At 31.9% G+C, this 19,976-nt stretch overlaps 1 protein-coding gene across 7 annotated transcripts in view; it reads right to left on the reverse strand.

Moving 5' to 3' along the window:
- Mical (Molecule interacting with CasL) overlaps window positions 1-19,976 on the reverse strand; it is a 51,359-nt gene that overhangs the window by 27,389 nt on the left and 3,994 nt on the right. For 2 of the 7 annotated variants that reach the window (XM_074119785.1, XM_074119784.1), the window contains exons 1-15: window positions 19,610-19,753; window positions 18,950-18,999; window positions 6,692-6,855; window positions 5,167-5,268; window positions 4,890-5,097; window positions 4,692-4,808; window positions 3,872-3,973; window positions 3,464-3,720; window positions 3,124-3,381; window positions 2,666-2,868; window positions 2,421-2,578; window positions 2,180-2,250; window positions 1,549-1,713; window positions 476-598; window positions 194-352 (exon numbers count right to left, since the gene is read on the reverse strand). In XM_074119785.1, the coding sequence (XP_073975886.1) occupies window positions 194-352; window positions 476-598; window positions 1,549-1,713; window positions 2,180-2,250; window positions 2,421-2,578; window positions 2,666-2,868; window positions 3,124-3,381; window positions 3,464-3,720; window positions 3,872-3,973; window positions 4,692-4,808; window positions 4,890-5,097; window positions 5,167-5,268; window positions 6,692-6,847 (2,079 nt within the window). In that variant the 5' untranslated portion in view covers window positions 6,848-6,855; window positions 18,950-18,999; window positions 19,610-19,753. Of the gene's footprint in view, window positions 1-193; window positions 353-475; window positions 599-1,548; window positions 1,714-2,179; window positions 2,251-2,420; window positions 2,579-2,665; window positions 2,869-3,123; window positions 3,382-3,463; window positions 3,721-3,871; window positions 3,974-4,691; window positions 4,809-4,889; window positions 5,098-5,166; window positions 5,269-6,691; window positions 6,856-15,844; window positions 15,947-18,949; window positions 19,000-19,609; window positions 19,757-19,976 lie in introns of those variants that run through there. The other 5 variants (XR_012455755.1, XM_074119782.1, XM_074119781.1 and 2 more) reach the window with 5 other exon arrangements.

The following is a 19,976-nucleotide window of genomic DNA, read 5'->3' on the forward strand; positions in this document are numbered from 1 at the left end:
TTTTAAGATTACTTTAGATAATTTTTGTTTACTTAATTAATATATTAATTACTTTCAGTAATTAATCAGTATTAATTAATAATGGTCACTTTTGGAGTAAAAATTATAAAGTACTATTAAAAGAGTAAGTACAAATAGTAAGAAATAAAAATATTATAATATAATAGTTCTTAATTAATGATAGAATACTCACCGCGTGAGATCTAACGTGACTTCTTCTCAATGTTCTACTGACTGCTCTTTCAGCACCTCCAGATGAAACTCTTTGATGACCCTGCCTTAACCTGCTCAGACTACTTCGCTTTACTACTACAGTGTCTTCTGGCTTAGCAAGCTCTTCGGCAGAATCATCCTTTAAATTAAATTAATTAATTTTAGTAAATTTATTCTACTTTTTGAGAATGAGAAACCTAATTAATCTGATAAATGTTCCTAAATAAAAAATAAATTCTTTCAACAAAGAATTTTAAATTACCAGTTTTGGATGTTTAATATGAGGTATTTCTCCTCTGAATGCTTCATATACTTGTGATAAGTATGTGAGCATAGTGAGTGAATCTGGTACCTCACAGTTTGCCATTTCTTCTCCGGTCATCACCTAAAATGAATTTTATAATCTTATTAAAGAGTAATAACAGACTCAGAATAACCTTTGCTTCATTTCATAATTAACCTGGGTAAACGAATTCTTTTAGTCAAACCTTTGGTCACATGTAACACAAGTTATTGTATCATGCCCCTATTGGATTTTCTTTTATTGTAGTAAAAGCTTGTTTTTGTTAATGTTTACAATGTAAGGTTGCCTTCCAAGAAGAAATTGTTAACGTAAGATCTGCCTATGTGATATCGGCCATTATTTCAAGGTTAAACGAATGATTCCAGAATCATTGGTAAGTATGAAGCAGTAGCCCTTTTTTTTTGGCTCCGGCGATCGCTGAGAATGAATCACGTTTCCAGGCTGTGGATAGTGCTATTCATTTTGCGTTTAAGCTAAGCGACAGGGTCAATTATTTTTACAAGAGATTTGTTTCTCCACAAAAATAAAAAAGGATATGATGAAGAAATTGAATTCTTATGACTTCACTGTAAAAAAAACTGCTAAAAATTGGGTCTAAGAGATTGAAAGAAATATCTTCTGTTAAAGAGGTTTTCTGGTCTGGAAGGCAGATCGTATCAGAATCCCGGGGAATGACAATATGGGTGCTAAATTACGTTTTACCCTCATTTGATTACGAGCCTGCCACTGCACAGCAAAGATAGCTTCGCAAAGATACCTTCATCCTTTACTTAGGTTTTGATTATTTATGGTTGGAACACACGTTTCTCTATAAGGACGATGAGCTTATAAAAGATCTTCTCCGAGCTTATGTCCTCTAGACTTAAAGTCTTGTAAAGTCGAAATTGACAAATTTTTCAAAGAAAATAAACATTCTTAACTAACAAAGATTTTAACAAACGAAGAGAGAACTAAATTTCTTAAAAATTACAAAATATTTCATTTTCAAAATGAGTAACACAGAATTAATATTAATCCAAAAAAAAAATTACCGGAGGTATAGCTAATTCTCGTTCCAAAATATCGAAAGCTAACTGGTTATTGTGAGTTGCGTTGCTTGGATCCAAGGCTGCAAAGTCAAGCAAATGTGGTCGATATCTGTGGACAATTGCACACAGAGCAAGGCCATCCTTGAAAGAATGAGTAATGTCCACGACCTAAACCAATAAAAATAAGTAAACAAATTATTCACTTAGCTCCAAGTTTTTAACTAAAAAACGAATAATAATAAAAGGAGTAATAAGAAAGTAAAACATGCAAAATTAAAAATAAATTATAAAACTTTTTTTTTGTTTTAAACAAAAAAAAATTCATATCTAGTAGCAATTATTAAAAAAAGTAAAATTTTATAAGGAAAAGCTTAATGTCCCATGTAAAATTTAAATTTTAAGTTGTCCAGAAAGATTACCTAACACAAATTACTTCAGATCAAAGCAATATCTTCTTCCAAATTAAATGAAAAGAAAGAAATTTGATAAGCCACTAGATGGCAATGCTAGTAGTTAAAATATTTGCAAAATTTCATCTGAGACTCGTTCTTGTTGCATAAAACATTTCAGTATAAAAACATTCCAATTGATATTTAAATTAAATTAAAAATATATTTTAACACAAGAAAACAACCTTTATGGATGGATAATGGGACACCTGTCTCTGGAGCCAATGAAGAAGTGTTTCAGCATGCACATGACCATCTGAAAAACATTCAATCCACCACCTAACAATGTGTAACTAAAATAGGCAATAACATTTATAAATATTCAAGAAAACAATACATTTCAAAATCTAAAGCAGAAAAAAAGTGCAATGAACAATACTTTATTGAAAGTACATATTTAAAAAAATAATAAAAAAAAAAAAATACCTCTTCTCCTTCTTTTCTTTGGTATTTCTTGAGGAAGTGTAGGAGGCTGAGAGTTGTTAGGTTCCTTCAAAAAGTGTTCAAGAGCCGCTGTGTCATCAGTACTAAAGAGACCTCTCACTTGAATTGGCAAAACGCTTCTACTATTCAAATTAGGATATCTGATAAAAACACAAAAAAAAGTGTAAGTCTTTAGAACTATACTTTACCAAGGCATGCCAAGAAAAAGAAGTAGCTTAATTTGTCACCTAGTGTGCGGATCTAACGTGTATGCCTGCAAATCGCGGTGCAGATTTTCTGGAGTTGTCTGTCCTAATAGACGGTAAATACTTTCTCTTTCTGCTAATACTTCAAGCGGATGCAGGCCCAAACACCAACTTCGAATTGCCCAACAAGCGTCCATTGAACTTAAAAATCCTCTTGCGCAACCAGAGCCAGTTGGCCAAAAAGGCTTTAAAAAAATATTATCATTAAATTTAAACTTAATAGTAGTTGGATTTTTTAAAATGAAATTTATGAATTTCAAATTATTTTTTAAAAAAATCTCCAACTTATGTTAGAATTGCTCACCAATCTTTTACTTCAAAGAGAAGAAGAATTTATTGAATAATTAATAAAAGGCTCCTAGAAAATTCTACGACATATGTGATACATAAAATTTAATTCAACCCAAGCAAATCTCAAATACAATGAATATGACATATACCTCTAGGAGACTATCACCCACTAATGTAACTAAAAGAGTATGGCCAGAAATTTCAACGAATCGAGAAGCATTTTCAGCAGCATACATAGAAGTAAAGTCGAACATCGCTACATCAGGTTGACCGTAATGGTTAACAGCAAATTCCAACTGTGGCAGGCGACATCCAGTAGAAAAATCAGCGGCTTCCTTTGCATAATCCATTAAAGCGGTTTTATCGACGTTATCAGGCGACAGAAGCTTAGCGGTGTCACTATAATCCTGTGCAAGAATAATTATAAATTGTTTATAACATTTTCAGCCCCCCCCCAAAAAAAATCAATAATCAATTAACTGTACTAACCACTCTAATAACTCCTTTATCAATAAGACTGTGTTTCTTCGCAGTCATGACAAAGTAATGGGTGTCATCCTTATAATATACAATGTTCTCCAAATCTATACCCGTAGTAGCATATAATTCTTTAAAGAATTTTTGGTTAAATATAAAAGCAACACCAGATATTTCTTCAACTCGAGCTTCTGCTTCTGTATGTCGATTAATAAAATTCGCTGTGATAGCGATGGCCAATTTACCTCGAAATTCTTTTCGCTTGAAACCTAAAAAACAAAAGTTTTGTATCAGAAGGGTTGTACACTTTTGTTACTAGAGCAGCCTAAATATTTGCTGTTTCAGCGAATTACAGCGGCTTCTAGCATCTGTATTATCTTCTAATGAGTTTCAATTCTGAGAAAAATGAAATGTTCTCACCGTCAAGAGTATTTCTCTTGCCATCAGCTCCAATTAGTACATTAAATTCGTACTGAGAAACGGGATGATCAGCAGGACTTGTAGATGCTCTCCAACCAACTCCTAAATAGCGGTGGGATTTTTTTTTTAATGAAATTTATAAATTTCAAATTATTATTTTAAAATATCTTACATTTTTTTTTAAATTTATTTTGTTATTTACAATCTGTATACAGTATACAATAAGTAAATATGAAGACTATGATGAACTGGTGCGGGAGGAGAGAAGCTACCCAGCGGTAGCACTCTCTATAGGAGAGAGGAGAATGTGAGGAGGAGAAACGAGGAGGAGAGAGGAGAGTAATAATTTAGGTCTTCAGCCTAAAAGGAAGTCGCGGGGCCACTGGCGATTCAGTCGGCGAGGAGTATGTCAGAAGAAGTGAGAGACAGTACAAGAGAATTAGAGCTAGTCGAGAGAGTGGTGTGGAATTTTTGATATTTCGTCTTAGCGAGTTGGTCTATGAAGGGAATGTTGAGGTCGTTGTGAAGAGTGAGGTTAGTCACGTAGAAAGGAGCGTCAGCTATCTGTCGGAGGAGTTTTGATTGAAATGTCTGTACAGTCCGTATGTTTGTAGGTTTAGCTGAACCCCAGAGCTCTAGTCCGTAGGTCCACATAGGTTTGAGGATAGTGTTGTACGTTAAACGTTTGAGTTCTTGAGAAACGGTGAGTGGGGAAGGGATTAGCTATGCGATTAGCGTATTGGATTCCCACGCGGAGATCATCTTTAATTTAGATTAGAATTGCTCAGCAATCTTTTTATTAATTAAAGGTGTCACTTACTTTCAGTGGCCTGATCCTGAGTTGGAGGGAGTAAGGATTCAAATCCAACTCCTTCATGAATTTCAATGCCTAATATTAATGCCACTTTTAGAAGAATACATTGTAACTGCCTAATACCTTAAACAATAAGACAAATGAGTAGTAAAAAAGAATGTTTAAAAAAAATTTTTTTAACGCAGAATGTTTAAGAAAACCTACTTATATGGTCAATGGCACCAGCACAAAACCGGCCAAAAAACTTTTTCGCTCCCAATGCTCTTAGATCATGAATAACAAATGGCCACAGATGTAATACATTGTTTCTAGTTATTCGATCCCTTTTTTCAACAACGACAACTTTGGCACCCAATAATTGGGCCTCGATAGCGGCACGTAAGCCGCAAGGCCCCGCTCCAATAACCAGTACCTTAACAAACAAACAAAAAACTTTTAATCCTTAAAAATCTTTGAAAACTTGTTTAAAGTCAATACTTACCCTTGCGTTCGTACATGCTTTCCCTCTATTGTAACATTTGTGACTAGCTCGTTTGTCAAATTTATTCCACAGTGCTTGGGCTTTCCACGATCTTAATTTGGACTAAAACAAAAACAAACAGATTAAACATAAAATACAAATAAAAACTTAGAATTAAATTTTAGGACATAAATAGATTTTTATTTTCATAAATATTAGTTTAAAGATTTCTTCTGTTAATAACGAAATTAAACTACGGTTTTAGGGGAGGAAATAGCTGCAACATTTTGAGGGTTATTAAAAAAAAAAAAAGCTATCTCAGGAAGAAGAGCCTTGAATTGAGGGGTACAACACCTTCATTCTTTTCTGCGCTGTCAGGTCCGCTAGTAATTGGAGCTTTCTGATTTTTTTTTCACGATACTAGAAGTACACCGCTTCGTCAACAGAGTCTCGGTATTCTAACATTTTAGCATTAAATTTTCTAGAAATTGTACTATAGAATTATATTGTTGTACTACAAAAATTAATTGTTAGTTTCTTTGCCATAATTAAAAAATTCCGTATCTTACTACATTGCAACATACGTTAGTTGCTTATACCTTATGTAATTTAGTTATACCTTATTATGTAAATAATAATTAATTACAAATCGGATTGCTTGATGATTTTTTAAAAAAATAAATTGTAAATGATTACGCATTACAATAATTCAGAAAACTCTGGAGTTTATCAAAAGAAATCATTTGTTGTACTACAAGTTCCTAAGAGATTTATTTAGAAAAAAAACGTATTAGTGAACCGGTTAGTTTTGCTGAATAAATCATTAGATATGCAATTGACTTACGAGAATATATTGCAACGAAAATTTGTCTCAGCCTGATAACAAAAATGGGTGATAATTTAGATACAAATTAAACAATCAGAATGCGGCTCAAAGACTGAGTTACTCTAAAAAAGAGTAATTAATAACTTATTTTAAAATCTGATCTAAATACTTCTATATATCTAAATACTTCGCTTATCTGCCTTTAAAAAGATGTGCACAATAAAACTTTTGAAAAAGTTTTCAAAATCAATCCGTAAGACGATCCTCCGATTATAATAATTTCTAATTATTTCATGGCTGTCGTGGCCATACTCAGTAAGGTCGCTTTGTATAATACTCCGTGTGGTATCTCTAGCTAAGAATCGAGTTGACCTGCTTACAATTTTCGGTTTATCATACAAACGCTACATTATCTAATTCCCCTTTGGCACTCGAATCATCGAACATTTTCTATGACAGGAGGCTTAAAAAAAATCATTTTAAATGACAGCTTAAGGAAATATATCATGGTCATATTTTAATATTTCCAATATAATGGGGGCAATATTTCCCCTAAAGCAGTAATGAAATTTCTCATTTGTTTTTTTGTAATGCACTTTTAAAAATTTATTAAACGCTCCAGATGAATTAAAGACTGCTTAGAATGGTAATGTTAAATCATCAATGACTTTAATCTTTTTATCTTTATAAATACTTAAATTCATAAAATGAATAAATTACCTTTAGCTTTGGATAGAACTGATTAAAACTAGCTGGCCTGATATGCAGGAGGCTGCAGAGATGGCGATGATGTGATAGAATTGCCTTAAGGGTTCCAGCACTGCAGAACTGGTCGAATACTTCGGCTGCAAGTGCTGCATTCTCTGCTCTTTCCATAGCCTATCCTGTAAAAATAAATGAATTTGTAATAATTTAATGTACAATGAGATTAAATAAAATAAAGTAATCACTGCCAACAAAACATCGTGCTCAATAAGAAATCAGAGGAATTCAACATTTAGCGATTCCAAAATTAGAACAAGAAATTGTTCCTGCAAAAAATTTATTAGCCCCTTAAGTAATAAAATTGAACAAATTAATAACGTAAAATTAACAAAGAATTTCATATTGAAACAAAATCCTTTGAATATACATTTTTATTACTTTTGAAAGCCTTCCTTAAAATATTACGTTATAAGAAATAAAATTGAATAATTATTCTTCAGTCAACAATGTTGCCAATCAAATTTACCACACTCTCCTACGGTAGATGGTTTCATGTAATTCTTACATCATATTTCACGATTGGAACTAACAATCGTGTCTCTGGGAGAGAGAGAGCCTCTTGGAAAATATTACCTCAAAAAGAAACCAAGGATTCGATGGTTCATAAATTATTGATCACATAATTTGATTTTAAGAAAAGCAGAAAGCAATAAAATATTCTGTACTATGTAAAAGCAAATGGCAAAGTTTTTGTAATTTACAAAACATATTGTAAAGTTGTGTATTAATGAGACACTCAATTTTTATAATGGCCAAATTATCAATTCCTTACTGTTTTAAGGTCAGTGATATAAAGGCACATCCATCCAAATTTGAGAATTTTCTTTTGAAACAAGCTCCAAAAACAATTTTTTTTTTTTCTTTCTTCGAAGGAACTTAAAAATTCGTTGCACCAAGAATGAAAAGAATTTAGAATTAAAAACTATGTTAATTTTTTTTTTTTGCAATCTGAAACGATCATTCTATTGGAAAATTAATGAAAGCATACGAGTGGAAATATGATTATAATTAGGAAATGTAATGAATGTTCCTTGCAAGCAACTTTTATAGTCACGGTACAATAAATTACATTAAAACATGGTGCACGAAATTCAATGTATATATTTATTTACTAAGTAAGGTACTGGGCTATCTTAACTGCTCAAATATTTTAACGAATGGCAACGACTTCACTTGTCAAAATAGGTTTTCATGCTCCACTTTGCAAAAATTAGCAGCAAGAACGATGTCGTAGTTAGTGAAAGCAAAATGTGTCCATTCTACAAACTAACTTTTTATTTTCATTGAGCTACCTACTGAAATATATTTTTGTAAATAATTTTTAAAATTCTAAGTTCCTATTTCTAATGTAATTAATAAATAAGTACATGAAGTTGGTATACTTTTTTTTTCCTGCACTATGGTGATATTTATACTTTCACTACTAATACGTTTGTCAACTATAGACTTTCTTCAAGAAATCTTTGTAGAAAGTTTTCAGAAATAGATTAATTAATCAAGTGCAATTAAATTATTAGTAATATTATAAATCATTTTTAAACACTTGAATATTATATTATTAGTTTTCCTTTGAGAGGAACAAAATACAAAGTAACAAACATAAATATTATTTAAAAAAACCTGGAGCTTACGTCATTTTAATTAATAAATAAATATAAAAAACGAGCAGTAATTTCGTTTTATAGTTTTCACAAAAATATCACTTCAACATGTACATGTGAATATACAGGGTGTCCCAAGCTATATGGATAACGACTTTTTCTCGGAAACTAAGATAGCTAGAAAAAAACTAAAAAATACGTGTTCCCTTAGTTTTTTGTTAGGAATCCAAATTTACTTCGTAAATTTTTTTCGGTGCTTCCAGAAGCGAGGTACAGGCACCAACTTCATTTTTTCAAATAGGAAGGTGCGGTTTTTATTTCAGAAATAGATTCCTCTATTTTTTTAAAGAAAAATTTACTGGAACGGTTTTTTTCTGTGAGCGATATTTTGGAAGTTATGAATGAAAACATGATTCTTATAAGAAATTTCAAAATGATAATATTATAACGGTTTTTTGATTGAATAAGAAGAAAAGTACTATTTTATCATAAATTTTACTCCTCATTAATATTGCAGATCATGCTCGAAATGGCCTCCACAATTAGAGATGCATAGACATGCACTTTCCTGCCAATTGCCCCTTACTGCCAAAGAAATAGATTCGATTTTAACCGAGTTACAGGCATCTATTATTCTCTGCTTTAGTTCATCTACAGATGCAATCCCTGCTTGATTCTGATACCTAGATTTAGAAATGCTTTTAGATAAGCAGAAATAAGGAAAGAAAGAAAAAAGTTATGAATAATCACCTTGTTTTTCAGGTATCCCCAAAGGAAATAGTCCATAGGTGTCAAGCCCGGTGAACGAGATGGCCACTGAATCGTCCCCCATGTCGATATAATACCATCAGGCATGTAAACTTTTTTCTTTCTTTTCTTATTTCTGCTTATCTAAAAGCATTTCTAAATCTAGGTGTATCAGAATCAAGCCGGGATTGCATCTGTAGATGAACTAAAGCAAAGAATAATAGATGCCTGTAAGTCGGTTAAAGCTGAATCTATTTCTTTGGCAGTAAGGGGCAGGAAAGTGCATGTCTATGCATCTCTAATGGTGGAGGCCATTTCGAGCATGATCTGTAATATTAATGAGGAGTAAAATTTATGATAAAATAGTACTTTTCTTCTTATTCAATCAAAAAACCGTTATAATATCATTTTGACATTTCTTATAAGAATCATGTTTTCATTCATAACTTCTAAAATATCGCTCACAGAAAAAAACCTTTCGAGTAAAAGTTTCTTTAAAAAAATAGAGGAATCAATTTCTGAAATAAAAACCCCACCTCCCCATTTGAAAAAATGAAGTTGGTGCCTGTATCTCGCTTCTGGAAGCACCGAAAAAATTTACAAAGTAAATTTGGATTCCTAACAAAAAACTAAGGGAACACGTATTTTTTAGTTTTTTTCTAGCTATCTTAGTTTCCGAGAAAAAGTCGTTATCCATATAGCTTGGGACGCCCTGTATGTTACACACAAGGATGGGGATTGGTTAGGCGTTGAATCTCCCCAAATATATGAAAAATGAAACTACATCAATGATAAGCTACAAAAATTTAATTAAGTCTGTACTCTTAATTAAGGGAATTCCAAGTTCGAAGGCAGAACTCTCTCTTAAAAAAAGTCGAAGATTCAGTCATACATGCTCTTTCACAGGCAGGAAATACTCAACTTCATATTCAAGGGTCTAACTGAGCAATAGCATGACACAATGATGCTTCTAATGGTGCTTCTCACATAAAGAGTAGAACCAACAGAAGCATGGCAACAGTATGTGTAAATGTTTTCCCTGTACTCGAGGAACTCTTAATTGCTGGAGAAGAATAGATCTTTTTCTACAAAAATGGGTATTTCTTTTCTACAGTATACATGTGTCCAGCCTGGCAGCTTGACATTGCCAACATTTCACGTGACCCAAAATAAGCTATTAAGGTTAGTCACATGTTCACCGTGGTACAGTGGATATCTGTGCTATGGTGGATATGTGGAGAAACGTATTCACCAGGTAGCAGAGCAATTCTTAGCCGTAACAACTCGCTTAGCAGAAAAATTGGTGACTATAGCTCAGAAAAAAGGTGCAACATACAAAGGAGGGTAAAAAACGCCCTTAACTCGTGGCGCCCCTAGTTTAGGATTTTTTAATCTTTCCCCAAATTAAACATCTGACAACTAAATTATTTACTTAACTAGCAATGCTGGAGAGTTTAGTTCTGTGAGCTGAAACTCCACTACAAGTTTGTACATATTTTTTTTTTTTTTATTTTTTTTTTTTTTTTTTGCGCATCAACAGCTGAGGTCATTAGCGCCCGGAGCTTTTTCCAGTGCACTGCCGGCCTCCGGACAGTGTTCTCTCGTTACAGACAACACTGTCCATCACCGGACAGTGAGCTGTAAGAAGCTCCTAGGAAGAGAAAATCTAAGGGTCAGCTGCTGGATTCGAACCCGGGACCTCCGCGTGGGAGTCCAGTATGCTAACCTCATAGCTAATCCCTTCCCTACATATTTATTTATAATAGTTAAATAATAAATTTACTTATCTATCTAAAAATGAATACAATAGTTAGTGCCAGGGAAGGGATTAGCTATGAGGTTAGCATACTGGACTCCCACGCGGAGGTCCCGGGTTCGAATCCAGCAGCTGACCCTTAGATTTTCTCTTCCTAGGAGCTTCTTACAGCTCACTGTCCGGTGATGGACAGTGTTGTCTGTAACGAGAGAACACTGTCCGGAGGCCGGCAGAGCACTGGAAAAAGCTCCGGGCGCTAATGACCTCAGCTGTTGATGCGCAAAAAAAAAAAAAAAAAAAAAAAAAAAAATAGTGCCATTTCTTTTCCTTTTAGACAAACCTACGCAGACTAATCGCTGACAAGCCCATATGTTTGCTAATACGTCCGTTAAGAGACCAACTATCGTCCGAATGGCCACCCTTGATATATCGTAGTAAATTTAGGCAAGTGACTAATAATGAACCTATTCGCTTCCTTCTGGAAATTTCATCGACCACTGCATCTATTTGTGCGTGAACGCTTTATTGTCTGCACTTCTGCAGACATTTTTACGACATGCCTTAATTTGCTCAGGACGTTTAAGGGTATTACTGGGAACCCCCCCACGGGAGTGGCAGGCTCCCTCTCCCTTTTGCAATGAAAGTGCTATAGTCTCTTGAATTAATCTTGAAGGGCTTAATATTTATAGGCAGTAGTGGCCAACTGGATGTCTCTGAAACTCCTTATCCTTAATCTTAAAAAATCTTAGCAGCACAAATTTATTGCAATCACAGCTCTATATGAAAGACTTTGGCAAGTTTTGCTAGGTACCCCAGATACCAACGGTTGATCTGTTGCTGCATTGATCCTGGTAGGACATAAAAATGTATACTTCTACGAATATCTTCTTTTTTTTTTTTTTTTTTTTGTTTTTGTTTTGTGAGTTATGAAGACTAGGGAAACTTCCTAATAAAACCACATTCACAAAGTTTGTAAAACTTCTTATCTTGGTTAAGGATTTCATTCAAACGTTTATTTTTGGTGAAAATTTTAAATAAAAAATCTGCATTCACCTTATGAATGGAAGAGAAATAAAATTAATGAAACAATTTGCGAATAAAATCTTCACGTTATAAAAGAATGAATGATTCAAAATTATAGAAGTAACCAACAAAAAAAAGAATTATTGGTTAATAAAAAAGAGTTCCCTTTTATTAACAATGTCTAGTGAATAATATCTCTCTCCAGCGGTGTTATGTAGCAAGTATTAGAACAGCAGTTTACATTACGTTAACTGGAGCAAAACATATTTATCGGCTGGGACTTTTTAAGATCCAAAGATCTATTCATTATGAAATAATATTTAAGGTTGAAAAAAAATTACATTCTACTATTATAATCCAGACATTTTCCGAAATCTATAATTAAACACAATTCACACATTTAGAAGATTAATACTATTGAAAGATTTCATCTTACTTAAATTCTGGAGTTTGTAAATTATATATTTATTAGAAAATACAATTTTTTACTAAATACAAGTTGTCCTTAACACAGCATTAAAATAAAATTATTTCTTAGGGAGACATGATTAACCCATCTTCCTAGAATTTCCGTTTTAATATCAATTTTCATAATAAAAAAATTAAGCCTCCCTGTTATGCAATTTAAAAAACTCGATTTACTAACGCTCAAGCGTCACTCCGAATTTACGCCAAATAATAAATAAATGACAATAAATCTCTTCTAATTTTACATTAAGTGGTAAGAGAACAGTTCATTTAACAATGAAATAGCACTTTAAAGAGAAGCCCGCGACCCGAAACACCATACTAAGTATGAAAAACAGAAATAATAATAATTCTAAAGGGAAGGGATTAGCTATGAGGTTAGCATACTGGACTCCCACGCGGAGGTCCCGGGTTCGAATCCAGCTGCTGACCCTTAGATTTTCTCTTCCTAGGAGCTTCTTACAGCTCACTGTCCGGTGATGGACAGTGTTGTCTGTAACGAGAGAACACTGTCCGGAGGCCGGCAGTGCACTGGAAAAAGCTTTGGGCGCTAATAACCTCAGCCGTTGATGCGCCAAAAAAAAAAAAAAACTAATAAAATTAAAGCTTAGGATTGTTACCCTTAGGAAAGGGTAACAAATTTAAACAAAACAGGTGGTGTGTTTTCGAGAAAAATTTTGCAAAACTGGAAAAAAACCTTTTGCCATTATGGCTACAGAAAAAGATTTTTGAGAATTTTTGCAATAATCAGTAATTAATAATAATCTTTTTAATAGGTTATGGTTAGCAAATTACGATAAAATGATATTTCAGAGGGAAATTTAAATATAAAAATTTGAATTTTCTGGGGTTTTATATTTTTGAGTTATGTTGGGGCATACACATTTGTATAAACCATGCATTTTCTGTTCTCAGGGGACCTGTTTTTTTCTTTCCATCCGATAAAATCACAAGATTACAGCAGAATACTTCCTTCTAAATTGGATAAGAGATCAGAAAATAAAGTTTCTATAATGGCTATCAAAATGTTACATTACTCTTTTAAATACCTGGAAATACAAGTCAAAAACTGCGATGACCTGTTTTTTTTTATTCTTATTTAAATAATATGAAATTGAATAATATTAAAATTAAGATGAATAAATATTTCAATTCTCATTTCTCTCGTTCATACAAACGTTCTCCATTATGTATGTTTCAGGGCGTCATGAACAACAGCGTGTACGCAATATCAATGAGCAAAGTTACGTCATTATGTTAAGCTTTTGTTATAAGGAACAATTACTTATAAGCACCAAAATATTCCTCTAATGTAGAAACTTCTGAAACCTATTTACTTCTAACATTGTAATGGGTAAAACCGTACATTACTATAAAGACTTCATATTAAAGGAATACCTCTCTACCAGAACTATCCTAAACTAAATTTAAAAAAAAAAAAAAAATCATACAGATAAAAGTCACAGATTTTATTTATCAGTTGAGAAAAACGAAGGAGCCATTTTAAAAAGAAATCTCAAAAAAATAAAAATGTAAATGATACAGTATTAATAAAGAAAATTAAAACAGTTCTTAAATTGGCTATTAAATGTCACATGCCTCTTTAAATGCCTGGAGGCCAGCCAAAAATGATAAACTATACAAGAAGCTTACAGAAATATGTCAGAATCATTTTAAGGTAATCTCAAAAAATGAAAAATGCTGTCAGTGAAAGTTTACTTGAATTTTCTTCAAATTAGGACTATTTCTAACAAATTCTCCTAAGTGTTAATGTTATGACTGTATGTTACGATGAAGTGGCAATTAGAAGGAAGTCCACTCATCCTCCTCCACAAGGACTTAAGATCAATTTCAATTAAAAACAATAACAAAACAAAACAAAAAAAATGCTAACAAAACCGTCTTCTAGAATGAAACCTAAAAATAATTCGTTCTTGATTCACACTTCTGGGACAAATAAATTTCTGTAAACGTTTTACTTCTCACTAACTTATATAAGAGGTGTAAAAGTCCAATTAATTGAAACACAGGCAATTCAAAGATAAGCTTCTAAAATAAATTTTTATGAAAAAAAAAATAAAACAAAATGATACCTTTATTTAAAAAAAAACAAATCAAGATTCACGCTTGTAGTTAAGTAAATTGATTCAAGCGTGCTAGTTCTCGTAAATCGATTCTGTAAATGGTTTTTCGCTTACATTGCCCATTTTGACTAAAGTCTTATTATCGCGATCCCCATTGTGGCCCCCTAGTAAAAATAAAAAAATTTTAGTACCTTTTGTTGCTGGCCGCACATAACTACACATTCAACAATTTTTACAAAACCAATTTCTCGTACTGAGAAAATCTTAAAAAAATCATGTTTCTAGTGAAAAATGAAAGTCTATTTTCTTCACGATCGCAGTACTGCCTCTGTCAAGAGGTATGAGTTGTAAATGAATAAAATAAGAGAAACTAAAAATAAAGTTTGTGTAAGATGACGTCTCACTTAGTTAAAATATTATTCCTTAATTAATTACATGAAGAATTAATAAGAGTTAATTAATGCGATAATTAAAAGTTTATTAGTTTATAAACTAGGCTGCAGTAGATTTACACTAATCAGAACAAATGAGAACTATAATATTCTCTCTTAGCAATGGCTTAGTCCAGGAAATAGATTTCAAGGCTGGGACATTTGAGAGAAGGTGCAACCCCGCCTGCGCCTGTTAGAACAAATTCTTATATTTATTAACTGATTATATTTATTACCTGATCATTGACTTCCTTGAAGAAAAAGTATTATTTATTAATTATTAATCTTGGGTATTTATTTATTAAATATTATGTACAGAAAATAACGTATGTCAAATTTAATGAACTGGTGCCAAATTTTCTATTACTTAATTCTCGTTAATATAAGTGACAAATTGTTTTCTAAAATTTCATGCAGGAATATCCAAACGCATTTTTTTGCGAAATAATAAATAGAAATTACTTTTTGAGGATAGAAAAAAACCTGAAATTCAAAGAAATGATCAAAAATCCACCAAAAATCCACTTTCTTGAAAAAAGTTCAAAGCAGGTGCCTTACTTGTTAGAGTGGTTTAATAAAATCAGGTAAATGGTAAAAAAAATCGCGGAAAAGAACCAAAAATTTGTTATGGTCAAGCCATTTATTTTAAAGACATAATGTAATAACACATTTATTTCTCGTTATATTAATTAAGTAATAGGACTACCTATGGCGACTTGGAGGGATGTATAAATTTCATACTTTTCCAAAACTATTATGAATTCTCCAAGTTTGAAATAAAAATTGAATTTGATACGGCTACCTGCGAGGTTCCGACGATAACGCAAAACTGAATGTCTCATTTATAAGACATAAAAAATATCCTTTAAAAAAGTAAAATTCATTTTTAAAAAATTAAAACTCCTATTCAATCATTATTCTCCCACTTACGAGTTAGTTACTACCCACAAAAATCTAAGAAGATGATATAACAACAGATTATACGTCAAGGTACCTACAAAACGATAAATGATACAATGCTACTTAATCGCCAAAAAGTTTGACAGCTGTGTTATAACGTTCTCACACTGATCTAAAACATCTCCACTGAACCCTATGACTGGTACTTTACAATGCATATAAACAAAAAAAAAAAAAAATGGACTTTAGTTTCGTTGTTTTGTAAAAATTTGTATCTATACAATCTGAACTGGACTTACATTCATTAAAACTGAAGATAAAGAAACAAATCTAAATATCTCATTGAACTGCTTTTGCTTTACAAAATATTAGTTTAAAAGAATTGAAATAGAAATTTAACCAAAAATGTTTTTATTAATTTTGTTTTATCTTCTAATTAGTTGTAGAGAAATCTACATCTAGAATAAACAGTTTATTGTACATCGTGCAGCCTTGAATGTCTACATAATATGCTCATATAAATAGTTGCACATTACTTAGATGAGTGTCCAAGATTTTTACAAAGATTCGATACAGATAATATTGGAAAGAGTCCGGTTCAACTATTTGTTTTACATTGATTTGAGAAGTTACATTAAGAGGACCAGCAGCTTTTGAGCTAATACGGACAACTTGGAGGTTTTAGGTTTGTTTCTTGTTTAGATGGATTTAGGAGCTAGGAAGATCTATAGGTCCTGCGCTAGATAGCGCCCATTTGGAATATAGGAACTATAAAGCAATGCATTTAAATATGAGTATTAGTTAAAGAAATCGTAACATCGCTCAATATCACAGCTGGATGCATGGCTAAACGCCAAAACCCAAAAAAGAAGCAGGGCAAACACTTAATAAGAAAATTACACCTCTTTCTTTTCTCGGTTTTTTTTAAATAAGCCATTTTTGTGGGTGATTATCTGCATCTCTCCTCAAGAATTACCCTTAATGAAATGCCAAGTAAACATTAAGAGTATTTATGGTATCTATGTAAACTGAATGTGTTGGTTAGTCAGCGTATTCATAGAATCCCTTGAAATAAAGATTTAATGTAACAACTAAATCTATTTTCTATGTCTCGTGTACGGAATAGGAAACCAATAAATGTAAAAGTTAGTTCCAATAAAGTTCGCACTCATTTCAATTTTAATAAAAATGATAGGCACCAGTGATCAGTTGTTGACGCACCTTAATGCTTAAAGAAGAAAATAATAATAATAATAATAAAATGAAAAATAAAAATCACAGGTGCTATTTTAAAGAAAATTATAAAAACTATCCTTAAAATAATCCGTTCTAACTCTTGACTTCTCACTCGGGAATTTAGAAATACTTCGATGTTTTTTAATATCATACATGTTAGACAGTACATTATACTAGCGTGCTACTTTGTGGAAGGATATTTGCAGGCTCCTAAGAGTCAATTAAAAAAAAAATCAATCTTTAAACCACGACAGTGGCACAAAAAAAAAAAAAAGGTCTGAGTTACTAAAGTCGCAAGTTTCAAGCAATCCGTTCTAGTGGTTTCGAAGAATTCGATGAAAAACTGTTTAAAAGCCTGAAGGAAATTAACACACTTAGAGTAAAGCTTATTTCCTTCAAACTCGAAACTAAAATCCTTGCTATTTAGTTAGCAGATAAGACAAAAATTACATTAAACTGCATATAAGATATTTTTTTTATCCCCAGTTCAAATCCCGCTTGTACTTTATATTTGTAAGGAAAATGTTATTATATGCTTCCACCCTCGACCAAATTGGTAGCTGGACGTTAAACCCCGCCTAAATAAGTAGACGATTACTTAACTATTCTTTTTATACTCTCTAAATCCCACGCACACAATTTTCTAAAAAAACTTCTTTTTTTTACGAAAGGGATAAAAATAAATTAAAAAAATTTACAATAAGAAAAAAACGAAAATAATAATAATAAAAACATTTAATGAAATTACAAAGAATCATAAACCAACTTGGAATGAAATATTTATTCAATTTTTAAAGAAAAGAATTTTAAAAAAGGAAGAGGAAGAGGCTACAAAGCATTGTCACACAAGATTTTTGGTTTCCGATGAAGTAAAAATGAAGGCTTTGGGAAGCATCTAAAAGACTGGTTCATAAAAAATTATAGATATTTTTCTAGAAAAAACAAAAACTTTAAACTCTAAACTTTTAAGAGCTACACCGTTTTCTCAGCCTCTTTTCAACTTCAGGTTTTAAGGTTCAAACGGAAGTGCGCCTTTACTGATTGCTTTCAGGTTTTCATGATTTTCTCAAAAATAACTCTGACGACTTTTTTTTAAACTTCGTTAAAGTTATAAATCAATGACATGCGCATTTGTAAATACCAAACGTCGTAGATTTTATCCATCTTAGTGAGCTTATTTTCTCCAAGTTTTGATCGGATCTAGATTTTCATTTATCATAAGAAGTAAACAAGATTTTCAGTGTCATAAGCTTTGTAAGTGACGAAAACTAGTTATGGATGAAAATCATATACCCAGTAGGAATTAAAGAAAACATGATGTTGATAAAATCTACAATATTGTCCCAACTTGCGGGCCTAGGATATATTTTCATTAATAAATAAATATATATAAATATATATTTTATATACGTTATAAATGTAAATTAAAAAGATAAAATAGTACAATGATTTAAATAAGATTTTTTAAGATCCAGTGAATCATGTGCTCGCTAGTGAATCATGGACAGCAAAATAAGGAGGCAGGGCTCGTAACTAATTACACAACTGTTAATGATTAACTGAGTGGTGCCGACCGAACCATGAAGCAACAGTATTCAAACAAAAACATTTTATATTTTTGTCATCTATCAGTTTTAATCAATGACGTCTAATGAACTTAAAACATTTTTCATCAAATTGATTTTTTGCATGCAGTCAAGATGGCATGGTAAATCAGCCAATGCACAATTAAACTCTAATTTTCTTAATTGAATTATTTGGACGGACGATCTATACCTTCGGAGGTTTCCATTTTGCTTATAGGACACTTAGTAGGTCAGTAGAGACTAGATAGTCATTAGTTGGCAAGCTGTTGGAAATTAGAACAAAATACAGTGAGAGCTGGCCACACTAGTACAAGAAACTCTTGTACTAATTGAAAAAATGACACTTTCCAATTCAGTAAGATAAAACAAACAATTACTTACCAAGTTGCTAAGGTATCTTCGGATCAAGAAGTAGAGTAACATGTTTCTTTCTAAAAAAAAAAAAGAAAAAGATGTATAATAACTTAAATGCGTACGTAATCTAAAAGGGAAAGAATTCTTGAAAATAACCATAACTTTGCGCAATTTAAGCTAATTAAAAATCATCTAATGCAGTTTATTTTGGGATGAGTTGAGTGTTCTTGTTGAAAATTAGAAAGATTAAGCTATGGTAACTAAAAATAGTTGAAGTTGAACACCCACCCCTTGATAAAGCGTAGCTGAATGAACTTATCATTTAATGAAATACAATCTGAATGATTTGCGTTTTATATATATCTTAAGACAAATTAATCATTCACAATTAAAATGCCCTAAAGACAAAAAATCCGTCAACTTTACATTCAAATAGTAAATAAGTTAGTAAAACCAAGTTAAATTACAACTAGATTTACTCATCATAAACAATTAAGTAATAAAGGTAATGTTTGTAAATAACTGAAATGAGGTTGTACATAATGAACCAAAATCAAAGAGCAATTTTTAAAAACACTTTTAAGGAAAGAAATTGCTTTGCTTAGGACAACCCTATCGAAGAAAATCCCAAATGCTCAATTCAAACAAGATGATAATATTACATTATTATTTTTAAAAAAAACATACCTAACCATTTTTATCTGAACATATTCTTGGATGATCAGTCACTTGTACAACTCAAAACAACCTTTAGTACGACACTAAGAAGTCAAATAATTATCACCTGACTCTGAAACAAGATGAAACAACCACTGAAATATCGTGTACTGACAAGGCAGTGTTACCAACCTACACCAATGAATGACCTTACGCCAATTTTATTACTAATATCCGCGAGTATTTTTCTTCAATGAGAATATAATATTAATTAATTTAAGCATTGATTGAAGATTAGTGAATTATTATAATGAAAACATAGGTCTATTTACTAGCTTGTCTCATTATACTTGTAGGATTTGTTAGAATTTAATTTTCAGGAAGGCTTTTTATAAAG

This window comes from Rhodnius prolixus, unplaced genomic scaffold (assembly GCF_049639745.1).
Source record: "Rhodnius prolixus isolate KJV_2025 unplaced genomic scaffold, Rpr scaffold_2, whole genome shotgun sequence".
NCBI lineage: Eukaryota > Metazoa > Arthropoda > Insecta > Hemiptera > Reduviidae > Rhodnius > Rhodnius prolixus.